This window comes from Lodderomyces elongisporus, chromosome 3 (assembly GCF_030384665.1).
Source record: "Lodderomyces elongisporus chromosome 3, complete sequence".
Lineage (NCBI taxonomy): Eukaryota > Fungi > Ascomycota > Pichiomycetes > Serinales > Debaryomycetaceae > Lodderomyces > Lodderomyces elongisporus.
The window spans coordinates 641,022-662,284 of NC_083675.1; the positions used below are offsets into that span (position 1 = coordinate 641,022).

Genomic DNA, 21,263 nt, shown 5'->3' on the forward strand with positions numbered 1-21,263 from the left:
ATATATAAAATATATATAATATATGTATATATATATATTAGAAAAAGATTTCAAAAACAAAAATTAAATCAAAGAATAAAAACTACAAAAAATGTAGGTTACTATAAAAAAAGAAGAAGATGCAGAATTTGGTTATCAGGTATAGAATTATATTTGACGTGTCTCAAAAACAAATTTGCAACCTTGCAGCCGATTATTACATAATAGCTTTTTTTTTTTTTGCTTTCTCTCTCCTGTTTTTCCGAGCGTTTCCACAATTGTGAACAAACCCATCATATAGAATATTCGGTTTGTTAATCCAAAAAAAAACGACAACCCAATACTCATTTCTATCACTCTACTTTCTTCCTACATTTTATTACTCCACTTGCTCATTTTACATTTCTTTATATTATTGTGATGAAAGCAGTACGCTATATCCAAACAGCCGCAAGGTCTAGACCATTGCATCGCTTGCATTCGCAAAGGACTTTTTGTCTATCCTCGCCTTTCTTTTCTCGCCTCCACTCATCATCATCATCATCATCATCATCGTCTAAACTTTTACTATCCACTCCCTACAAAAGACCCACATCTCCAAGTTTGCATTTCACGAGATCACTTTTCATTCAAACTGCGGAAACTCCCAATGATCATGCACTCAAGTTCCTTCCTTCTTTGCAGATTCTTGGTGAGAATGAAACTCGTGAGTTTTTGAGTGGACGCGAAGCTCATTCTTCGCCCCTTGCAGTACGATTATTTAGTATAGATGGGATCAAGTCCATCATGTTTGGCTCCAACTTTATAACTATTGAGAAATTGCCGCAATACGAATGGGCTTTACTCAAGCCTGAAATCTTTTCTATTCTCACGGAGTACTTGAATCAGGGGCTTCCGATTATGAATGAAGAAGAAGGCGCCTTGGCTGATGACGTGGCTTTCAATGAAGATGACGATGAAGTGGTGCAGATGATTAAGGAGTTGATTTTCACAAGGATTCGTCCCGCTATTCAGGATGATGGTGGGGATATTGAGTTTGTCGAGTTTAGAGAATCGGATGGTACAGTATTCTTGAGGCTCAAGGGGGCATGCCGATCGTGCGATTCGAGTTCCGTGACATTGAAAAATGGGATTGAGAGCATGTTGAAACACTACATTGAGGAAGTGCAATCAGTTGAGCCTATTGAAGATGAGGCCGAGCCAGAGACTGTTGAAGAAGAAGCGAAGATGGCTAAATACCAGAGTAAGATTATCCCTAGAAGCAGAGAAAATGAGGCCGAAGCACCACCGAGTCTATAAACCAGCTGAAATTGAGATTGAGATTTGTATATAATGATGTGAGTGAATGAAACTTTTGTATCTTATAATGTTTTTATTTTTTTCTAAATACTTTTGTAATGGATTTCTATAACTTAAATGTTTACAACAAGTGTCTGTGTTTTGAAGATAAAGGTGAAAAAGAAAAGAATATATCTGGTCATAAATTTATAACTGATTAACGTAGTAAAAAAAAAAAAAAAGAAGAAAAAAAAAATATAAAGGAGAGAAAGAAAATGGAAACTGAAAAACCCACAAGTTACTCCGATTTTGAAAACACCATACGCACACACACATACATACATACATATATATATATATATATATATATATATATATAAACATACACACACATACACAAGTATTCCTTTTTGTTTGTATTATTTGCAATGGATAAGGTATTGCTAGTACTTCTTTCAATACTACTAGGATTCACCATCCTTGTAGTGCAGTTTTTCCTCCAGTCGGGCGGATTGAAAACCATCAAGATTGCAAACAAGTCGCCGTACTACAGACCCACATTCCTTATCTGTGGTCCGAACAATGCGGGCAAAACGGCGCTTTTTTATAAATTACTTGGCGATGGGTCTGGAATTGATGAAGGAGGGGCAGGAAACGAAAAGGACAAGGGTTTAAAAATTGTCACCACGGTGTCTTCAATTGAGCCCAACTTTGCGGATATTACACTTCCAATATCCAATCCGCAAGTTGGCAAGAAATTCCAATTGGTTGATTATCCCGGCCATTTGAAGTACTGGAACTTGTTTGAAAGGCTCGTTAGACAAGATATTACTCTTTCGCAATTGAAGGGTGTGATTATAGTTATTGACTCCAGTAGCGGTAACTGGGGTAAGGATAGTTTACAGGTTGAAAAGTTGACAAAGTTTTTGTACAATTTAATTGCAATTACCGAGAGGAAGCAGAACGGTGTTGACTACATGTTTGCCTTGAACAAGAGTGATATGTTTGATGCTTTGCCTGTTCACAAGATCAGGTCGACCTTGGAGCTGGAGATACACAAGTTGATCCAGAATGAGATTAGTAGTAGGGAAAAGACATCTGGGATTGATGCAATTGACGATGACGCAGAGGATAGCGTACACGGCGGAAGAGGTAGTGGTAGTGGTGGTAGTGGTGGTGGTGTAGGTGCCAATGGGAATGGCGGGGTGAGTAGGGAGAGTTTGAGGGAGTTTTGGTTGGGAGTGCTTGGCTCTGCCAAGGGTTCTACATTTACATTTGATAAATTGGAAGGGAATATGGACTTTTTGAATGGTAGTGTGTTGAAGGGAAAAATAGGAAGCTGGGAAGATTGGATGGATGAGAAAGTTGTTAATCCGTAAACAGAATCATAATGGAGGTGAAAGGTTAATATAGCTGAATCAAATTTGAAAAAAAAAAAAAAAAAATGAAAGAAGAAAAGAAACGAACAGGTACACAGTAAAAAAAAGAGGCATATTTATTTTATACAATGAACTGCCTTGACCTATTTTTCAAGATGGTTTTGAATGTAGATTAGGCAATAATATATACTATAATGCAATGGGACGATGTTATGCCATCTAAATTGCAAGTCTCTTTCTCTCCGCGTTTCTCTTATTATTATTATTTTTTTTTTTTCCTTAAGTTTCCATGGTAGATTATAAAAAAAAAAAAACCAAAAGTCGAGTTTAGTTTGTGAGTTGGTGGGTTGGTGCTTGTGGAAAGAAGCCTTCTTGTTGTAATTTTTCACTCTTTTCTTTCTCGTGCTTTCTCCTTTGGTGAAGCATCAATCGGTTCTTGTATATAGTTTGTTCTAATTGGTATTTTTTGAATTTGAACAGTTTGATTTCTTCTTCTTTCTCCTTGAGGTTTTGTAATTGGTCTGCTAGTCGTGCCTTAAGGGTTTCATACTTGCTTTTACCGTCCTTGTCGTTATTCTGCTCCTGACTCTTGCTTTTTTCTTTGTCGTTGTCGTTGTCATTTGTTGACGGGTTATCTCCATTATTGTTCAGTTTCCAGTAGTTGCTCATGCCCCAGAGGTATGGTTTTTCTGTTTCCATATCTTTGCGCAACTTTGCCACGCTCTGATTTATTTGTTTAACTTCTTGGTGTAACAAGTTGTATGATTCTGGTTTTATGGGGGTAGCAAACTGGTCATCTAACAAATGCGAGGGGCAAACGTAAAAGAAATCATGCTGGTTTTCTGATACTAGAACGGTTGAAGATGGCTTGAAGCAGATCATGCATGGTTTAGAGTCGGCCAGCGAGACTTGTCGCAGGATGTAATTGTTTGGAAATGGCGGACCCTGCTGCTGCTGCTGCTGCTGCTGCTGTTGCCGTGGCTGGGATGTTTTGCTCATGGTTTAATAAATAATTAAATGAGGAAATGAACAAGTAAAAGAATTGAGACACAGGTGATTGTCTTATCTCACAATAGGTGTATTCTTGCTTTGTTTGGGTTGATGCAATTACCACTTACCACTTACCACTATCAACACCAACACTAAGACTCTGTAGTTTAGTTACTAGATGAGGATGAACAAGTACAATATTATGGTATATAATGCGGGGACAACAGAAAGAGAGAGTGTGTGAGTGTAAGTATTGGGGCAAGGTATGAGAGTAATAATATTATGTAATAACCATATGGTTATTACATAATATACAATGTATAATCAAGAGGAAATCACCACTTTCCTAATCGAGTCAAAATACGCCAGGCATAAAAAAAAAAGAATGAGAAAACACGGAGAGAAAGAGAGAGAGAGAGAGACTCAGTGTAGCATTTAACAATCTTGCTCTTCCGAGCTTTCCTCTTTTTTAATACTTTTAATTAGAGATAAGAAGAAGACGTGACTTTCTTTCTTCTCTTTCTCTCTCTTTGATACTTATAAAGAAAAGAAAAGAAAAGAAAAAAACAAGTAAAGAAAGATTAAAAGCATTTGTTGATGGTGGTGGTATACCAGTATCAAACTGTCATCTCACTTGTATGATTGCGATGTGTGTGTGTCTGTGTGTATCTTTTACATCCCTTGTTCCTTGTTCCTTTTCGCTTTTCTGCTTCTCCTTGTCTCCACTGTTGGTCTAAATCTTTATAACCGACACCCAACCCAAAACTCCAACGTAGTGATTTTTTTTATTTTATTTTTTTTCTTTTTCTTTTTTCTTTGTTATATTTTATATTTAGTTTAGAGGCTACATCTTCATCAGTGTTAGTATACATATATATTTTTTTTTATTATTTAAAAAAAAATTGTAATGTGGTCGTGTACTTTGCCTATAATGTTTTGCCAAATGAGCTGTCTTGCACGACCACTAATTTCCCAAAAAAATATAAAAAAATAAAAAATATAAAGGAAGACAAAAAGAGTCATAGAGTGGTTGAATGTAATGTATTATATCAGTCCACTGGTTTAACAAAGAGGAAAAGAGGAAAACAGGAAAACAGGAAAACAGCAACAACAGCAACAACTTTATATGATACCTAGTAGATTTGTACTCTGTGACTACTGGCAGTATATACCAGTTAGTGTAAAAGTATTACATTACAAAAGAACTGTAGATTGTTGGTGTGTATATATATATATATGTAAGGTATAACCCTTTTTAGTTGTTGAAAGAAAAACAACACAAGTGGCAGCTAGAACCAGTTTCAAACATATCCTTGTAAGGGCAACTTCCAATAAAAAAAAAAAAAAGTAAAAAACATTTGACAGAGAGAGAGAAGGAGAGAGACAAAAGCAAATTAACCAATATATATATGTATATATATATAGTACACACACACTAGTAGACACACTAGTACACTGTTAATCATCTCTTAGTATAAACAACAAGCCACCCCTTTTCCCACCTTTTCCCACCTTTTCTTCCTCCACTTTCTTCACAAGGTCCAACAAATTATATATATATTTTTTATTTATTTTTTAGTTGGAACTAGCCAAGTTATCACATCAACTTTTATAATCCAGCTACTTTCACTATTACAACTACCACTACAACTACCACTACCACTACTAATTTTATCGATTAAAGCGTAGCATAACATCATCCCTAGTTTTCGCCTCTCCCTCCCCCTTGTTTTTTTTTTTTTTTCTGTCGTCTATCACCTGCGATTCGTGTCACCTTTATTTTATTTTTTTATTTTTTATTTTTTATTTTTTTTTTGCTCTTTTGCTTTTTTGCTTTTTTGCTTTTTTGCTTCTTCTTCTTCCTCTCTCTTTTTTTTTTTTTTTTCTTTTGATCAAAAATTTATAGAACACGTACTACCAGCAACTATATACCGACGCCATCAATCACCAACTCCTCCCTCCTTCCAATAACTACTAGACAATACCACAGCAGCTCCCTGATCAACCAGAACAAGCACTGCAGTAATTCCGTCACTACAAACAACTATCAAAAGAAGAAGCGTAGTCCAAATCTGGTATAGCTCTCTAACCAACAATATCTTTGGCACAAGTATAACACAACATATATACAATATATATATATATATACACAACATATATATATATACATACAACATATATACATACACATATATATATATATACATACATATATATATACTTATATACTTATTTATACTTACACACGGAAGCATAGCACCTACATCCCCACGTCCACCCACAATAATAATAATCACAACAACAACTACAACTATAACATCATCATCAGTATACAATGTCGACGGACCATCAGGAAGCAGCAGACATAGACTCTATTGTCGACAGATTACTAGAAGTAAGAGGCTCTAGACCCGGTAAACAAGTCACTTTACAAGAACACGAGATTCGTTATCTCTGTACTAAGGCAAGAGAGATTTTTATCCAGCAACCTATCCTCTTGGAGTTGGAAGCACCAATCAAGATATGTGGAGACATTCACGGTCAGTACTATGACTTGTTGCGATTATTCGAATACGGCGGTTTCCCTCCCGAGGCAAACTATCTTTTCCTTGGTGACTATGTCGATAGAGGTAAACAGAGTTTGGAGACTATTTGTCTCTTGTTGGCCTACAAAATTAAGTATCCCGAAAACTTTTTCATCTTGAGAGGAAACCACGAGTGTGCCTCAATCAACCGTATTTACGGATTCTACGACGAGTGTAAGAGAAGATACAATATCAAGTTGTGGAAAACATTCACCGATTGCTTCAATTGCTTGCCCATTGCTGCGATTATCGACGAAAAGATCTTTTGTATGCACGGAGGCTTGTCGCCAGACTTGAACTCGATGGAACAAATTAGAAGAGTTATGAGACCAACAGATATCCCAGATGTCGGTTTGTTGTGCGACTTGTTATGGTCTGACCCCGATAAGGACATCACGGGATGGTCTGAAAACGATCGTGGTGTCTCATTCACATTTGGCCCCGATGTCGTATCTCGTTTCTTGCAGAAGCACGACATGGACTTGATCTGTAGAGCTCACCAGGTTGTTGAGGATGGCTACGAATTTTTCAGCAAAAGACAGTTGGTGACTTTGTTCTCCGCTCCAAACTACTGTGGCGAATTCGATAACGCTGGTGCAATGATGTCAGTTGACGAATCCTTATTGTGCTCCTTCCAAATCTTGAAGCCAGCCGACAAGAAACCAAGGTATCCTACCGGAGGAGCCAATGTTGGGAACAGATCAAGTGGTGCGAACACACCGGGCAGAAAGCAAAAGAAGGCAGGGAAATAAATAATGTTTTTTTTCTCTTCTTTTTTTTTTTTGGCTTTCAAGAATAGTTTTGTTGTTCCTTCCAACTATTAATTTATTCTCAATCTATGACACAATGAAACATTGCTACAACCATTTTCAACCACTTTTGTACATTACACATTACACATCTTTATAACCTTTAGCGATTATACACAATCAAATAAACCAAACCTAACCGAGTTCAACCAAATCAAACCAAATCAAACCAAATCAAACCAAATCAAATTAAATCAAATTAAATCAAATCAAACTAAGCTAAGCCAAGATAAGCTAAGCTAAGTCCACACTCCTTTTTACATATAAACATTCATTTCATTACACTTGAAGAAATTCAGAATAATTTTGACCTCCCTTTCCAGTCTAGTCGCATAACGTCTGCGCTTGCATTTTAAAGAACAAAAAAAAAAAATTTGGCAGAACTTAAAGTACAAAGAATTGTATTTTTTTTTTTTGTCTTTTCTGTTGGACGAATGATCTATAGTGTGGTCCTAATTATTGGGTTTCTTTTTTTTTTTCTGTGACATTCTGTATTAGTATCACCGGCATTCTTACGCCAATTGTTATTGTTTTCATCATCATTGTCATCACCATCATCGGCATGCTGCTAATAGAATTTATGATAAACAAAACAAAGACCATTATCTTTTAAGTTTTTGGATTTGTTTTGCTTTGTTTTTTTATTATTATTATTTTCTGATTTTCATTTTTATAGGATTATATAAAGTACTAGAGCAAGTAGACAACGACCCTGTATCAAAACAAGAAAAAAAAATAGATGGAGAAGAATACCCTCATAGTGGTGTTTTTCACCAAGGAAAAAGATACGAAAAAATGAAATAGCAAAATAGAATGATAAAAAGAGAAAGAACAATGATGACATTTGATTGGTATAAGAGACAGAAGATATTTTTTAAAAAAAAAGAACACGATAGCGAGAGATTGTGTGTGTGAGGAAAATAATAATACATGTCCAATTTTTATTTAGAACTTAATGATTCGGTGGTGAAAGTTGTTGCTGCTGCTGCTGCTGCTGCTGTGATTTTAAAGATGGTACTAGTGTTGGTGCAAGAATAAATAGTGTAGCGATTTTAACCAAGAACAAACAAGAGAATGAAAAATAGCCAAACAAAAGAAAAGAAGAGAGAGAGATCGAGTTTAGAGTAAGAAATGCGCTATTGATGGAGGAATGATTGATGAAAGAAGATATTTTTTTTTATATATACATTAGTTTTTACCAGAGTTAATTTTCATGTTTTGACTGTTTGGCATGTATAAGTTTCAAGAGATTTTAGATCTATATAAAAGATGGGGAAGTGTTTTTTTTTAGTATATTGTTTAGGCCATACAGTTATTTTTTTATATTCGTATATACATATATACATATATACATATATACATATATACATATATATATATATATATAAATTTGTGCTTTCCCCATTATTTTGTTTATGTAAACGAGCTCTACCTTTTGTATTTTTGCAGTCACGCCAATGGATCGTTTCAACTGTTTGTGGGTTCATATTTTTTTTTTTATGATTCCATGTGTCTCCTTGAGTATTGTACATATTGTACCAGGAGAGCTGGATGCATGCAATATGATGGCACAATAAACCCTTGTGACAGTTTATAAACATCGGTGTTTTTATCAGAAACTAATTAATTAAAAAAAGTGTAGGGGGTATTGGGCTCAACTTGGAGGTTGACCGGTTCTATATTGGTTCATTAGCTCTACATCTACATACCACACAACCAGAAACGTGGTTGACGTAAATGCATTCTTTATAGAGAACCCAAAGTAGTACAGATTATTGATCCCATACGCTGATTCTTTGTATACGAGAACGAAGCATGCAAGAGATTTCAATGGATTTATATAGACAATACAACTCAACGTCAAATACTAGCATCGCAACACGTGTAAGAATGAACACAGTACTACAGAATCAAACCACGTAACGACAACAAAAAACTATACCTACGACAAAGACTACTGGAATAGTTGGATAAATTTTTGATAATGGACAAGATGACCTAAAATACCTCTCTTTTTTGTCGGCAACCATTTCAGCAATGCTGGAGTGTTGGAGTGGTAGATTGTTTAAATAATATTTGTAGTGGTGTGCGTGGTGGTTGTGGTTGTGGTTGTGGTGGGTGTTGGGGGGGTGCTACTAGTAAAAGAACGCTACCATGCGTGTTAGGGCAAAAGCCCTAATGGATTGCCCCCCGCAGCAGCAGAGAGTGCGTGATTGTGGGTGTGGTTGTGGTTGTGGTGCCTCCCCTCACACGCTGGATTTTTTTTTTTCTTCTTCTCAGTAAGTCTCGTAATGAAAAATTAACAAAAGAAAGGGGCCTGAAAGAACACGCTTACCTAGGACGTAGTACACCTTTACAAGAAGACAAGACAGCACAATGGTATGTCCCTTCAAGAAGAATATAGCACAGTATCGACGGCTGTGTGATGGACAATAGAGATAACGTTGGAAGAGATAGAAGGATTGATTATTAGTCATTGATAACTGATGACCATGAAAGGATAGAAAGAAACCCTCATTTAAGAAGCAAACACTTTTTTTTTGACGATAGAGATATGGATAGCATTGACAGTAAAAAGAATCAGACCCCAATCACGTTTGATAGAAGACTATGAAATTAAAATATTGAATAGAAATCAACTTGTGCAAAAAGAACGAAAAAGTTATTGCCATTAACCAATTATGGATTTCAAGCGTTGAGTGTCGAGAGTTGAAGAAAGACATTTATTTGATTCACTGCTTTCTATGCATATATATATATATATATATATACTGTGGAACATGCAAAGAGTTTGCAAATAGATCAAACATGGGAGTGTTTTTTTTTGTCATGAGATTCAGGAGTATTCTATGCTTTGGCAAAATCTACCATGCTTATACTGCAAATTGACCGGCTTCTTCACCTCCTTGTCTAGGACTGGAGCTCCTTTCTTGACTGATTTAACCGTCAAGCAAAGTTGATTTGGTTTCACAAGGAGTTGGGAGCTAATGAATGCATTTTATGTCGAAAGCCAGGTGTCAAGTTGTAAGCTTTCATTTGCACGTGCATGGCTATACTTGTTATTGTCTGCATCCTCGTCATCGTCATTGTCATTGTCCTTGCTTTTATATCTTTTCTTTCATCTTTTCGTTATCTTTGGTCTTATCTCATTATGGCTTTTTTTGCCTTTTTATTATTTCAAAAGTAAACCATGATTACTAACAAGTGATTTTCTTTTCTCTATAGGTTTTAGTTCAAGATTTATTGCACCCATCCCCAGCTACTGAGGCTCACCAACATAAATTGAAGTTGCTTGTTCAACAACCAAGATCCTTCTTCATGGATGTTAAATGTCAAGGATGTCTTAACATCACCACTGTTTTCTCACACGCCCAAACCGCTGTCACTTGTGATTCCTGTTCAACTGTGTTGTGTACCCCAACCGGTGGTAAGGCTAAGTTGACTGAGGGTTGTTCTTTCAGAAGAAAGTAAATGTGCAGTTTTTTTTTTGTTTTCCAATTTTTGAATTAATGGAAAGAGAGGAAAGGTTAGAAAGAGTTGTAAGCAATGATAGAAGATGGTTTCAAAATGCACATAGACTTTGAATGGTGAATGAAGAAGTTGAGAGGAGAAAAAGAATAAGAGCGGCTTGATGTTGTAGCATATAAATGTCCATACTTTTTTTTCGAAAAGCAAAAGGAATGCCTTTTAGTATAGAAAGTTTGGAAAAAATGAAAGCAGGAACTTGCAAAAGTTTTTGAATTTAATATACATTATATTTTTGTATTGAACTCGATCATATACTGATGTAGTGAATGTTTTTTCTTTTTTTCTTTCTTTGTTTCGTTTTGTTTTGCTTTGTCTTGTCTTGTTTTGTTTACTTTCTTTTTTTTGATTTCTTGGACCGTAATGCTTTTGAACCAACATGTTTTTTATGCAATGTATTAGAGCCAGGTATTAGTACAATAATTGTAGTGTACGTTCCTCAACAAGTACGATGGAATACAAATACCAAACAAAGTGATTGTAAAACTGCATTGGACGAGGCTGAGAAAAACAAAATAACAAAATAACAAAATAAATTAAGAAAATTGAAAAATGAGATAATAAGAAAATTAGAAAATAGAAAAACAAAAGAATGTGTACATACCTGTAACTACTTGTGCATACATACCTCCATCACCCCTCTTACAATTTGGAAGAGTCGGTGTTTCTAACAACTTCATCGATGGCATTTGCAACCTTATTGACATTGCCGTCGTTCAATCCGGCAACCGAGGCTCTTCCGCTACTTACAAGGTAGACACCGTGTTTCTTTTCCAATCTTTCAACTTGCGAAGGTGTTAACCCTGTGAAGGAAAACATACCAGTTTGGTCAGTGATGTGGTTCCAAGTTCCTGGAGTTCCCAAACTTTCCAACTTCTTTCTCAAGGTTTGCCTCATCTTGATGATTCTCGACGACATGGTTTTCAAGTCCTCTTTCCACTGCTTATAGAGCTCTGGGTCATGCAAGATTGTTGACACAATCTTGGATCCGTACGCTGGAGGGTTTGAGATTTCGCAACGAATGATGAGGTTCAATTGTGATTTTATGGCTCTGGCAAAGGCTGGGTCCTCTTGTGGGAGGATAACGTGAATCGCGCCAACTCTTTCACCGTACATACCGACATTCTTGGCAAAAGATTGGCAAATGATAATTGGTGTTTGGGTAATCAATTGATCATTGATGGCTTTACGAATAGGGTAAGCATCTTTTTCCAAGTCTCCACTGGCAAAGCCCTGGTAAGCAGAGTCAAAGATGATAAAGTGCTTCTTTTTGTCCAACTCCTTCAAGATTTGGTCCCATTGGTTCTGAGTTGGGTCCAAGCCGGTTGGATTGTGAGCACAAGCATGTAAAAGAAAGATGGAGCCCTCTTTGGCCTCCTTTATAGTGTTGAGGAAGCCTTGCAAGTTCAATGATTTGGTATCGTTGTTCCAGTATGGGTAGTACTTGACAATCAATCCCAAAGATTCAAATACTTGTTTGTGGTTGGCCCAGGTGGGCTGTGACAAGTATATAGTGGGGTTTGGTCCGTTTCCAGTGTAGAATCTCTTCAAAAAAGCACCGGCCAAGTGCAACGCACCGGTACCACTCAACGATTGCTGCGATACAATTCTTCCGTTGTTTGAGACGACTGGAGAGTCTTCGCCCAACAATACTTTAGCCGCACTGGTAAAGAATGGTTCGAATCCACTAATACTGAGGTACTCGTGGTTGTAGTCTGGCGAATTGACCAACTTTGACTCGGCCTTTTTCACAGCTGGCAAGATCCATGGCTTACCGTTGTTGTCTCTGTATGCTCCAATACCCAAATCGACTTTATCCAGACGTTTGTCTTGCACGTATCTTGCTTTCAAGCCAAACAATGGATCTGGAGGTAATTCCTTAACGTTTGTGAATAATTGCGACATTGTTATATATGTTTGTATCTAGGGGGCTTTATAGAGAGCTTCTGGTGTACTGGTTTACCAAAAGAAGAAGAAAAAAATTAACAACAACAATAATAATAATATTATTAATAATAATAATAATAATAATAATAATAATAGAATGAAAAACTAAATGTTGAAGGTGGAATTGCAGATGGCAAAAAACAGTTGGATGTTAAAGGGGAAGGAATTGTAGGTAGGGCTGGATGGGAAATAAGGAGGTTATTAGTCGTTGCAAAGAAAAGTTTATGGAGAGAACGAGGGGTGGGGGGGGGGGGGATAAACCACCAGATATATACAATCCATCAAGGACAAGAAAGGAGGGGTACACAACTACGGCAAAAAAAAAATAAAATAAAAATAAAAAAAATAAAAAAAGAAAGAAAACTTGCGAGGGAGTGTGAGGGAAATAAAAAATGTCAAAAAACTGTTGATAATCCTTCTATCCGAGTGCCGAAGATACCAGGAAAGCAAACCACAAACCACAAACCACAATACCTTTGTACTTTCCTCCTATCTCCCCACCTTTTTGTCCTGTGATGTGGAGAGAGAGATAGTGCGAAAATCACACGCCACAAGCATCCACCACCCCTTGCTTCCTCTTACTCTTTACATTCTCTCTTTCCTCAAGTCGCTTCCTCCACTCCACACCCCCTCACTATGTGTGTGCGTGTGTATGTCTCTTTCTATCTCTCTCTATCTCTCTTTATCTTTTTCACACATTATTAGCAAGTCGGCAGTAAAAAATAAAATAAAAAATTGAAAAGATCTAGAGAGACACCAATATAAAAACGAGCAAATAATAGAGGGAGCAAAAGAAAGTGATGACGATGTAGATGTAGATGTGGAGTATATGGTGTCTAGTCTCCTTTGCTAATTGTAAAAATTGGTTTTATTCCACTCACACACTCTCTCTCTTTCTCTCTCTCTCTCTCTCTCTCTCTCTCTCTCTCTCTCTCTCTCTCTCTCTCTCTCTCTCTCTCTCTCTCTCTCTCTCTCTCTCTCTCTCTCTTTCTTTCTTTCAGTTGACATATTCTATTGTCTTGTGATTGTAAGAATGTTTCTTATTTGGCTGTTGTAGTCAACTAGCTTAGCTCTGCTTAGATCTGCTCCTAGTAAATTCTTCCGTTGGTAGCCGCTGTAGGGAGATATGGGGAGAGGAACAACTTCGGAAGAAAGGATAAAATATCGGAGAGATTCAAGATTTCCCCTTTGTGTACACGAACACACACACACACACAGAGAGAGACAGAGACACTTTGTACCCCCCTTCCCCTCATTGCAATGTATATTCGCTCTATGTATATATTTTTTTTTATTTTTTTATTTTTTTTTTTTTTACTCTTTATTACTTCACGCTCACACCTTAACTCCATTGGCATATTACACCACTTGAACAAGAGACTCAATCAGCCAAAAAACAAACATCAAATACCACCCACTGAAATGTAGATGCTGATTATTTATTTTGTTTTGGTTTGTTTTGTTTTGGATTTTACTTCCACTCTTTACAATTGCAAGCACACCGCACTGAGCAGCACAGCAAAAGAAGTGTAGGATTAGTCTTTAAGTTTGTAGTTTGTAGTTTGTAGCTTGCAGCTGTTTCCTTATGCTCTTTTCTCTCTCTTCTTTTTTCCTTTTCTTTGTTTTGACTAATTATTTAAACAGAGTAAGATCATTGACAAGCACACTGGGATAGAGACGTTGGATTCAGCGCACCTGAACTCTTTTACATAAACTTAACGGATAAATCTAACAATTGGGAGACATCAAGGCACTTTTTTGTAGCATCTGGCTGGCTAGCCTAGACCCTTGTGGCGTATTATCTTACACTTTTCAACCAACTCATTGATACTCCGTATCTTACTTAATTCTTATTCAAAAAGACAAAAGATAATAGTCAAGTTTACCCTCGTTCCATTTACAATGACTACAGACAAATTGAGGCGCGTTAAAAGTGCTTCCAAGCATCTAGTTTCAAGTTCCAATAATCTTTTAACTTATTTTTCCTTCCTTCTTTCTTTCCATTTTTCTCTTTTTTTAAAAAAAAAAGAATAGCAGATGTTGAAAGTGGTTTCTGTAAACTTTGTTACACTCCAAAAGTCTTAACCATCGGTATCCTACTTTTCACTACACTGTGTTTCTCAATATATATATATACATATGTGTGTGTGTGTGTGTGTGTGGTGTGGTGTGTGTATATACAAGAAGCACTCTATACTATCTGTTTCAGAGCTTCAAAATTGATTTCTCTTTCTTTTCTACCTTACTTTCCACTTTTTACCTTTTTACGTTTCAGCAACGTTCTGCAATATGCTGATTTGCTTTGTTCTTTCTTTGTTGATAAATACAATTCCTAATTGCCATTTGCATTTTCTCTTGTTGAAAAGCGTTTCTCATTATATATCCTCAATGCAACACACCTATTTTTTTCTTGCTTCTACAAAAAAATGAAATGAAATGAAACAGAGAAGAGAAGCAAAAAAAAAAAAAAAAAAAATGCAGAATCTGCTCATTGCAATGTCAAGGTTGCAGAATCTGTTTATTCAAGTGTTCGGAAGGGGAGGAGGGGGGGTGATGGGTGGAATAAGAAGCATACTCTGTCTCTTCGGCACTATACCCTCTGGGATCATTTTCGTGCATTAAGAAAAGCAAAAAAAATATATATATTCATATGTATATACACATATATACACATATATACACATATGTAATCACGTTATAAAATTGACTCACAACCGCGCGAACAAAAAAAAATTTGGAAAAAAAAAAAAAAAAAGAAATGAGACTGTGGGTGGGCAAAAAAGGGATTGATGCAAGTAAATATTTCCAGAACCAGAAATTTTTCACCTCACTTCCACATTAGTCCAAAACTCTTTTGTACTTAACCTTATTCCCAGTAGATTCTACTTTCTTTGTTATTAGAAACAAACATGTCGTCATTCGGTACATTATTCAAAGTCACAACTTATGGAGAGTCTCACTGCAAGTCCGTTGGATGCATTGTGGATGGATGCCCACCGGGTTTAAAGCTCTCAGAGGCTGATATTCAACCACAGTTAACGAGAAGAAGACCAGGCCAGAGTAAACTCTCAACACCAAGAAATGAAGCCGATGCAGTCGAGATACAAAGTGGTACCGAGAACGGAGTCACCTTGGGTAGTCCCATCGGTATGATGGTTCGTAACAAGGACCACAGGCCAGGCGACTATAGTGAAACTGACCTTTATCCTAGACCAAGCCATGCAGACTACACCTATATTCAGAAATATGGGTTAAAATCTGGCTCTGGTGGAGGCAGGTCATCTGCCAGAGAGACAATCGGAAGAGTAGCTGCAGGCGCCATCGCCGAGAAGATCTTGACTGCCGTGAACAATGTGGAGATTGTGGCATTTGTGTCTTCAATTGGTGAAGTGTCCATGAATAGGTCGCCACAAGATCCTGCTTTCCAAAAAATACTCAACACAATCACAAGAGAAGAAGTCGATGGTGCAGGTCCCATCAGATGCCCCGATGCGTCTGTGCGAGACGAGATGGTCAAGGTTATCGAAAAGTATCGTGACGCAAAGGATTCTATTGGAGGTGTGGTTACTTGTGTTATCCGTAACTGCCCAATTGGTTTGGGTGAACCATGTTTTGATAAATTGGAAGCAACGCTAGCACATGCAATGTTGAGTTTACCGGCTACAAAAGGGTTTGAATTTGGTTCCGGTTTTGAAGGAACTAAGATCCCTGGATCCAAGCACAATGATCTCTTCATTTTTGACGAGGAGAAGAAGAGATTGAGAACCAAGACAAACAATTCTGGCGGTGTTCAAGGAGGGATTTCCAACGGCGAAAACATCTACTTTTCAGTCGCATTCAAATCAGCAGCCACAATCAGTCAAGAACAGGAAACTGTCACATATGAAGGCAAATCAGGTGTTTTGGCTGCACGAGGAAGACACGACCCAAGCGTTACACCAAGGGCTGTACCAATTGTCGAGGCAATGGCTTCGATTGTTTTATGTGATCAATATCTCATACAACAAGCTAGAAACTCGACCAGATCAATCTTGGAGAAATCGCAATAGTGGAGGGAAAAACTTTCATAAATGATATAATAGAGTTATGGAAATGTTGGGCATCACCTTGTAATTGTAGCAGTAGTGATGGTGGTGGTGGTGGTGTTGTTGTTTTTGAAAATAACAGAAGCCGACGCGTTAATACAACAAAATTCTCGGAACGACTGGCACCTCGCACTCTAAATGTTTTTTTTTTTGCTTTCATTTCTTTTGCTTCGCTCACTTCTTGCACATACACGCACGCTCGCATGTTAGAATTTAAATATATATATATATATATATACATATGATTAATATATACAATTATATCAATTTTTTTTTTCTATTATTATTAGGATTTTTTTTTTTTTTGCCAACACAGAGTGGAAAAAAAAAATTAAAGAGAAACTGAACACAGATCATTTGGCAACACGTCTCTAAGTCTTTCTTGCGACTTGCTATTTAACCACTCCCCAACGTTTTAGCACGCATCAGTACACTTTCACAATGAAGCTTATATTATTGGCTTGTCTATTCATCTCCACTGTGCTCGGTCACAATGTTTTACTCCAACCTTATGGCAAGCAGTGTTTCTTTGAGACATTGAAAGTCAACGACGAACTTGCTATATCATTTCAAGTAGGATCACGTAACCCACACAATTCAGAGCAATATGACGTCGACTTCTATATAACGTCACCACAGGGTCAAACAGTGTTGAAGAAGGATAAACTCGATCATGGTGACGAACTGATTACTGCCAAAATGAATGGTAAATATCAATACTGTTTTTCCAACGAGAAATCCAGCAGAGTTGACCTTGATGTCAGTTTTAATATTCACGGCGTAGTGTATGTCGACGTTAATGACCCCAAAGCAGACACATTGGACTATGCCATTCAAAGATTGAGTCAATTGACCGACGATGTGAAAGCTGAACAAGGATACTTGGTAATTAGAGAGAGAACACATAGAAACACCGCCGAGTCTACCAATTCGAGAGTCAAATGGTGGTCGGTTTTCCAAATCTTCGTTGTTGCTGCAAACTCCGTGTTCCAGATATACTACTTGAGGAGGTTTTTCGAAGTAAAATCCGTAGTTTAGTAAGAACAAACATAGATGAGTGTTTCCACTATTTAACTGAAATCAAAAATGTTCAAGGAATCAGAGAAAGGCAGTTATTGAATTGGGTAAATACAGAGGTAGATTCCAGCATTACTTTTCCGTCATTTCGATTCTTCTTGAAAATATAAAATTGATTACTTTGGTTCACTTTTTTATACCTTTAAGTACTCTTTCGTTATATATAGACATATGTATTCGAATTGAAACTACCCAAAAAAAAAACTCTAGATATCAACACGCACAAACAATTCTCGACGGATTGCCGTCAAACTTGCAAAGAGTCGAGAATTGTTCGTAGAGATAGGATGCATTGCAGGATGTACAAGGCTGTGGGTAATGTTGAGCCAACATACATCCAAACATACAATTCATACACTCTGGTTGTCCACTTTCTGCTACAGCCACACACTATTGGCAGCACCCATTTGGTTTTTTGTTATGACGCGTTTGGTAGCGCATACAATTGCACACGCCCTTCTGTTCCCCCCTCACTTCCTCGCGGGTTTTGCAACCACAATGTATATGGCATAACACAATTTACTTGTTATTCTCCAACCACAAGGCGTGGCGAGAGGGCTACTTGGTGAATTATAAATATCCACAAACAAAACCCTTGTGACCTCAAACCTTTTTTACCCTTTTCTTCTTCTTCTTCTTCTTCTTCTTCTTTCTTTTACCAGAATTAAACACACCACGAAGCCTTACTCGATAACCTTAACCAGATTTTATCATCAATAATCGAGAAAGACTGCAATTTAGAATTCAACAATGCAATTTTTTAACAAGCTTTTCAAAACCTCCCCTAAGTCAAAGGGGAAAAAACCAGCCGAACGTAAGGTTCGGTTTTTACTTCCAGGGGAGTCATCAGACTCACCTGTGTCGGTTCCTTCAGCAGCTACAGGGTCGGATACCTTATGTGAGGTAGATGTAGGTGCTGAAGACGTAGAAGTAAAAAGACTGGCAAAAAAACAGTTTCCGCTGTTTAGACAATTGTCATGGTTTAAGAAAAAAGAAGAGAAGAGAAAGTTAGCTGAAAGTATTCTTTTGGCTAAAGGGATGGCTGCCGGCATTCATGCGTGCCATCCCAACAACAACAACATCAACAACATCAACAACATCAACAACAACAACAACATCATCAACAACAACAACAACAATCGTGGCAACCCCAACCATTTTAACTGGCGCAACCCTGTACACCAATTAAAGAGAAAACACAAAGACGAAGATTACACAAAAAACACAAAGACGACAAAGAACACAGACGACACCAATTTGTTTAAATTTCGCAAGTTCAAGGCTACCGTCGATTCATACTGCGGTAGACTGTGCCAAGAGATCCGAACTGCAGTTCACTTTACAGACATCGATTTCGTGAATAGCATTAATCTCGGAATTAAGGAACATGCTGAAGGCGACTACATTTCACTTGATAAGAGGGTCCTCATACTGCAGGTTACAAAAGAAGAATTTGATAAGGTGATCTCAGCTCTCCCGGAGTTGCTTGATATGGACCTTAGAAACTCCCTTCTCTGTCCAGTGCTTCAATTACTCGAAATGAAGTTTAGGAACAAGATAAAATACTACATCGCTACGCCAAACCTTGAGTATGGAATAGACTTGCAGGTGAGATACGAAATGCAGCCAAATCGCGAATACTTTACTCAAACTCAGCACTGCCTTAATAAGGAGAAACTTGAAAAGTGTCTCGCTTTCCAAGAAATCGATGCTTGGACTCAATGGCCGGGCGTTCATGTTAGGGGCGATTTCTCGTTTTTAGCTGCTAGGAAAATATATGACTTTAAATGGCTAATTAACGCTACCTATAAAGATGAGGATCTTCCAAGTGTTCGATTTCATATTGGCAATTGGTATAGGGAGGATCGAGTAGGAAAAATTGAATGTGACGCGAAATCACAAGCGCGACTAAAAAAAAGTGCCCGCGTATTTCGTGACTTTATTATTTCCATAGTGGAGCCAATATAATGTTTAGGAAAATCGAAGGACTTTGTTATATCAAGTCAATGTTTGAGAGGTGCATACTCTTCTACCTAACGGAGAATTGAGAATTTCATTCTGGTGCGATCTGCAATCCTCAACTGCAGAGTCATTCTAAAGTGAGCCGAGCTTGTTCTTTTCTACATATTCATCCTCAACTCAAGAATGTGAAATAAAAACCTTGTGACCAGAAACAGTACTGTTAATTACGCTGCTATTCACCTTATTGATCCTGATGCTGATCCTGATGCTATTTCTGATGTTACCTCTGTTGCTGCTTCACGGATGACTATATCACAAACCCAGCCATGATCCCAAAGCAGGGGAGCCCACTGACCTCTGCTACCGTTTCCCATAGCCTACCACAACATTGCACTAGTGTAGCTGCTGACTCACACATTTATTCTGAACTTGGCAGATCCTGCGACAAAATGGCGCCTTTGTCGTATGATCTTGCACGGGGGACGAAAAATGTGGAGGATGCATATGCACTAGGAGTATCAACAAGGCACAGCGGGATCATAGAATCACAGGTTGAGTTGTATAAGTCACTGTGCAAGTTGTTTCAGATGGTGCAGAAGAAAAGCTTGTGGAATCAGTTCTCGGGGTTTAATTATGCTACACCAAAATCATTGTTTGCTCGTGGTGGAATAGTATTACTACTACTACTGCTACTACTACTGCTACTGCTACTGCTACTGCTACTGCTACTGCTACTGCTACTGCTACTGCTACCACCACCACTACTACTACTACTACTGCTACTGCTACTGCTACTGCTACTGCTACTGCTACTGCTACTGCTACTGCTACTGCTACTACTACTACTACTGCTACCACCACTACCACCACCACTACTACTACTACTACTACTGCTACCACCACCACTACTACTACTACTACTACCACCACCACCACCACTACTACTACTACTACCACCACCACTACTACCACCACTACTACCACCACTACTACCACCACCACCACCACTACCACTACCACCACTACCACTACCACCACCACTACTACCACCACTACTACCACCACTACTACCACCACTACTACCACCACTACCACCACTACCACTACCACCACTACCACTACCACCACTACCACTACCACTACCACCACTACCACTACCACTACCACTACCACCACTACCACCACCACTACCACTACCACCACTGCCACTACCACTACCACTACCACTACCACCACCACCACTACTACTGCTACTGCTACTGCTACTGCTACTGCTACTACCACCACCACCACCACTACCACCACCACTACTACCACCACCACTACTACCACCACCCACTATGACCACCACCACTACCACCACTACTAATATTTATCATAGAAAACAAAGGAAACATATTTGTCATAGTGTGTGCTATCCAGCGTCGTCCAAACTCAAAGCAAGCGCTTCAAATTTGTCAAAAATTTTACTGGTGTTATTTCTGGTGGTGTTGCTGATGCTGTTCCTGCTATTGCTGTTCCTGCTATTGCTGCTGCTGCTCCATGGCCAACTATATCACAAACCCAGCCATGATCCCCAAGAAGGAGAGCTCACCAAAAAGTGTGCCCGTGTTCAAACACCACAAAGGGCCCTGCTACTACTTATCT

General features: G+C 38.0%; 10 protein-coding genes across 10 annotated transcripts; 7 read left to right on the forward strand and 3 right to left on the reverse strand. All coding sequences in view use genetic code 12, as the record gives it.

Moving 5' to 3' along the window:
* Nucleotides 1–399: 399 nt before the first annotated feature.
* PVL30_002556 (uncharacterized protein) lies at nt 400–1,278 on the forward strand (the record flags this gene model as incomplete). Its single annotated transcript, XM_001525086.2, has 1 exon — nt 400–1,278. The coding sequence occupies one exon, from the start codon at nt 400–402 to the stop codon at nt 1,276–1,278; it is 879 nt and encodes a 292-aa protein (XP_001525136.2).
* Nucleotides 1,279–1,685: 407 nt separating this feature from the next.
* On the forward strand, nt 1,686–2,636 carry PVL30_002557 (uncharacterized protein; the record flags this gene model as incomplete). The annotated part of the gene is made up of 1 exon (XM_001525087.2): nt 1,686–2,636. The coding sequence occupies one exon, from the start codon at nt 1,686–1,688 to the stop codon at nt 2,634–2,636; it is 951 nt and encodes a 316-aa protein (XP_001525137.2).
* Nucleotides 2,637–2,963: 327 nt separating this feature from the next.
* Nucleotides 2,964–3,635, reverse strand: PVL30_002558 (uncharacterized protein; the record flags this gene model as incomplete). The annotated part of the gene is made up of 1 exon (XM_001525089.2): nt 2,964–3,635. One exon carries the CDS (start codon nt 3,633–3,635, stop codon nt 2,964–2,966), a length of 672 nt encoding a protein of 223 aa, XP_001525139.2.
* A 2,326-nt stretch (nt 3,636–5,961) lies between these two features.
* GLC7 (type 1 serine/threonine-protein phosphatase catalytic subunit glc7) lies at nt 5,962–6,963 on the forward strand (the record flags this gene model as incomplete). Its single annotated transcript, XM_001525090.1, has 1 exon — nt 5,962–6,963. The coding sequence occupies one exon, from the start codon at nt 5,962–5,964 to the stop codon at nt 6,961–6,963; it is 1,002 nt and encodes a 333-aa protein (XP_001525140.1).
* A 2,433-nt stretch (nt 6,964–9,396) lies between these two features.
* RPS27B (40S ribosomal protein S27-B) lies at nt 9,397–10,491 on the forward strand (the record flags this gene model as incomplete). Its single annotated transcript, XM_001525091.2, has 2 exons — nt 9,397–9,399; nt 10,246–10,491. The coding sequence occupies 2 exons, from the start codon at nt 9,397–9,399 to the stop codon at nt 10,489–10,491; spliced, it is 249 nt and encodes an 82-aa protein (XP_001525141.2).
* A 696-nt stretch (nt 10,492–11,187) lies between these two features.
* AAT2 (Aspartate aminotransferase, cytoplasmic) lies at nt 11,188–12,450 on the reverse strand (the record flags this gene model as incomplete). The annotated part of the gene is made up of 1 exon (XM_001525092.2): nt 11,188–12,450. The coding sequence occupies one exon, from the start codon at nt 12,448–12,450 to the stop codon at nt 11,188–11,190; it is 1,263 nt and encodes a 420-aa protein (XP_001525142.2).
* Nucleotides 12,451–15,401: 2,951 nt separating this feature from the next.
* ARO2 (bifunctional chorismate synthase/riboflavin reductase [NAD(P)H] aro2) lies at nt 15,402–16,541 on the forward strand (the record flags this gene model as incomplete). The annotated part of the gene is made up of 1 exon (XM_001525094.1): nt 15,402–16,541. The coding sequence occupies one exon, from the start codon at nt 15,402–15,404 to the stop codon at nt 16,539–16,541; it is 1,140 nt and encodes a 379-aa protein (XP_001525144.1).
* Nucleotides 16,542–17,018: 477 nt separating this feature from the next.
* Nucleotides 17,019–17,615, forward strand: EMP24 (p24 complex component; the record flags this gene model as incomplete). The annotated part of the gene is made up of 1 exon (XM_001525095.1): nt 17,019–17,615. The coding sequence occupies one exon, from the start codon at nt 17,019–17,021 to the stop codon at nt 17,613–17,615; it is 597 nt and encodes a 198-aa protein (XP_001525145.2).
* Nucleotides 17,616–18,404: 789 nt separating this feature from the next.
* On the forward strand, nt 18,405–19,622 carry PVL30_002564 (uncharacterized protein; the record flags this gene model as incomplete). Its single annotated transcript, XM_001525096.1, has 1 exon — nt 18,405–19,622. One exon carries the CDS (start codon nt 18,405–18,407, stop codon nt 19,620–19,622), a length of 1,218 nt encoding a protein of 405 aa, XP_001525146.2.
* A 625-nt stretch (nt 19,623–20,247) lies between these two features.
* On the reverse strand, nt 20,248–21,187 carry PVL30_002565 (uncharacterized protein; the record flags this gene model as incomplete). The annotated part of the gene is made up of 2 exons (XM_061119393.1): nt 20,248–20,869; nt 21,180–21,187. 2 exons carry the CDS (start codon nt 21,185–21,187, stop codon nt 20,248–20,250), a joined length of 630 nt encoding a protein of 209 aa, XP_060975376.1.
* Between the last annotated feature and the right edge of the window lie 76 nt (nt 21,188–21,263).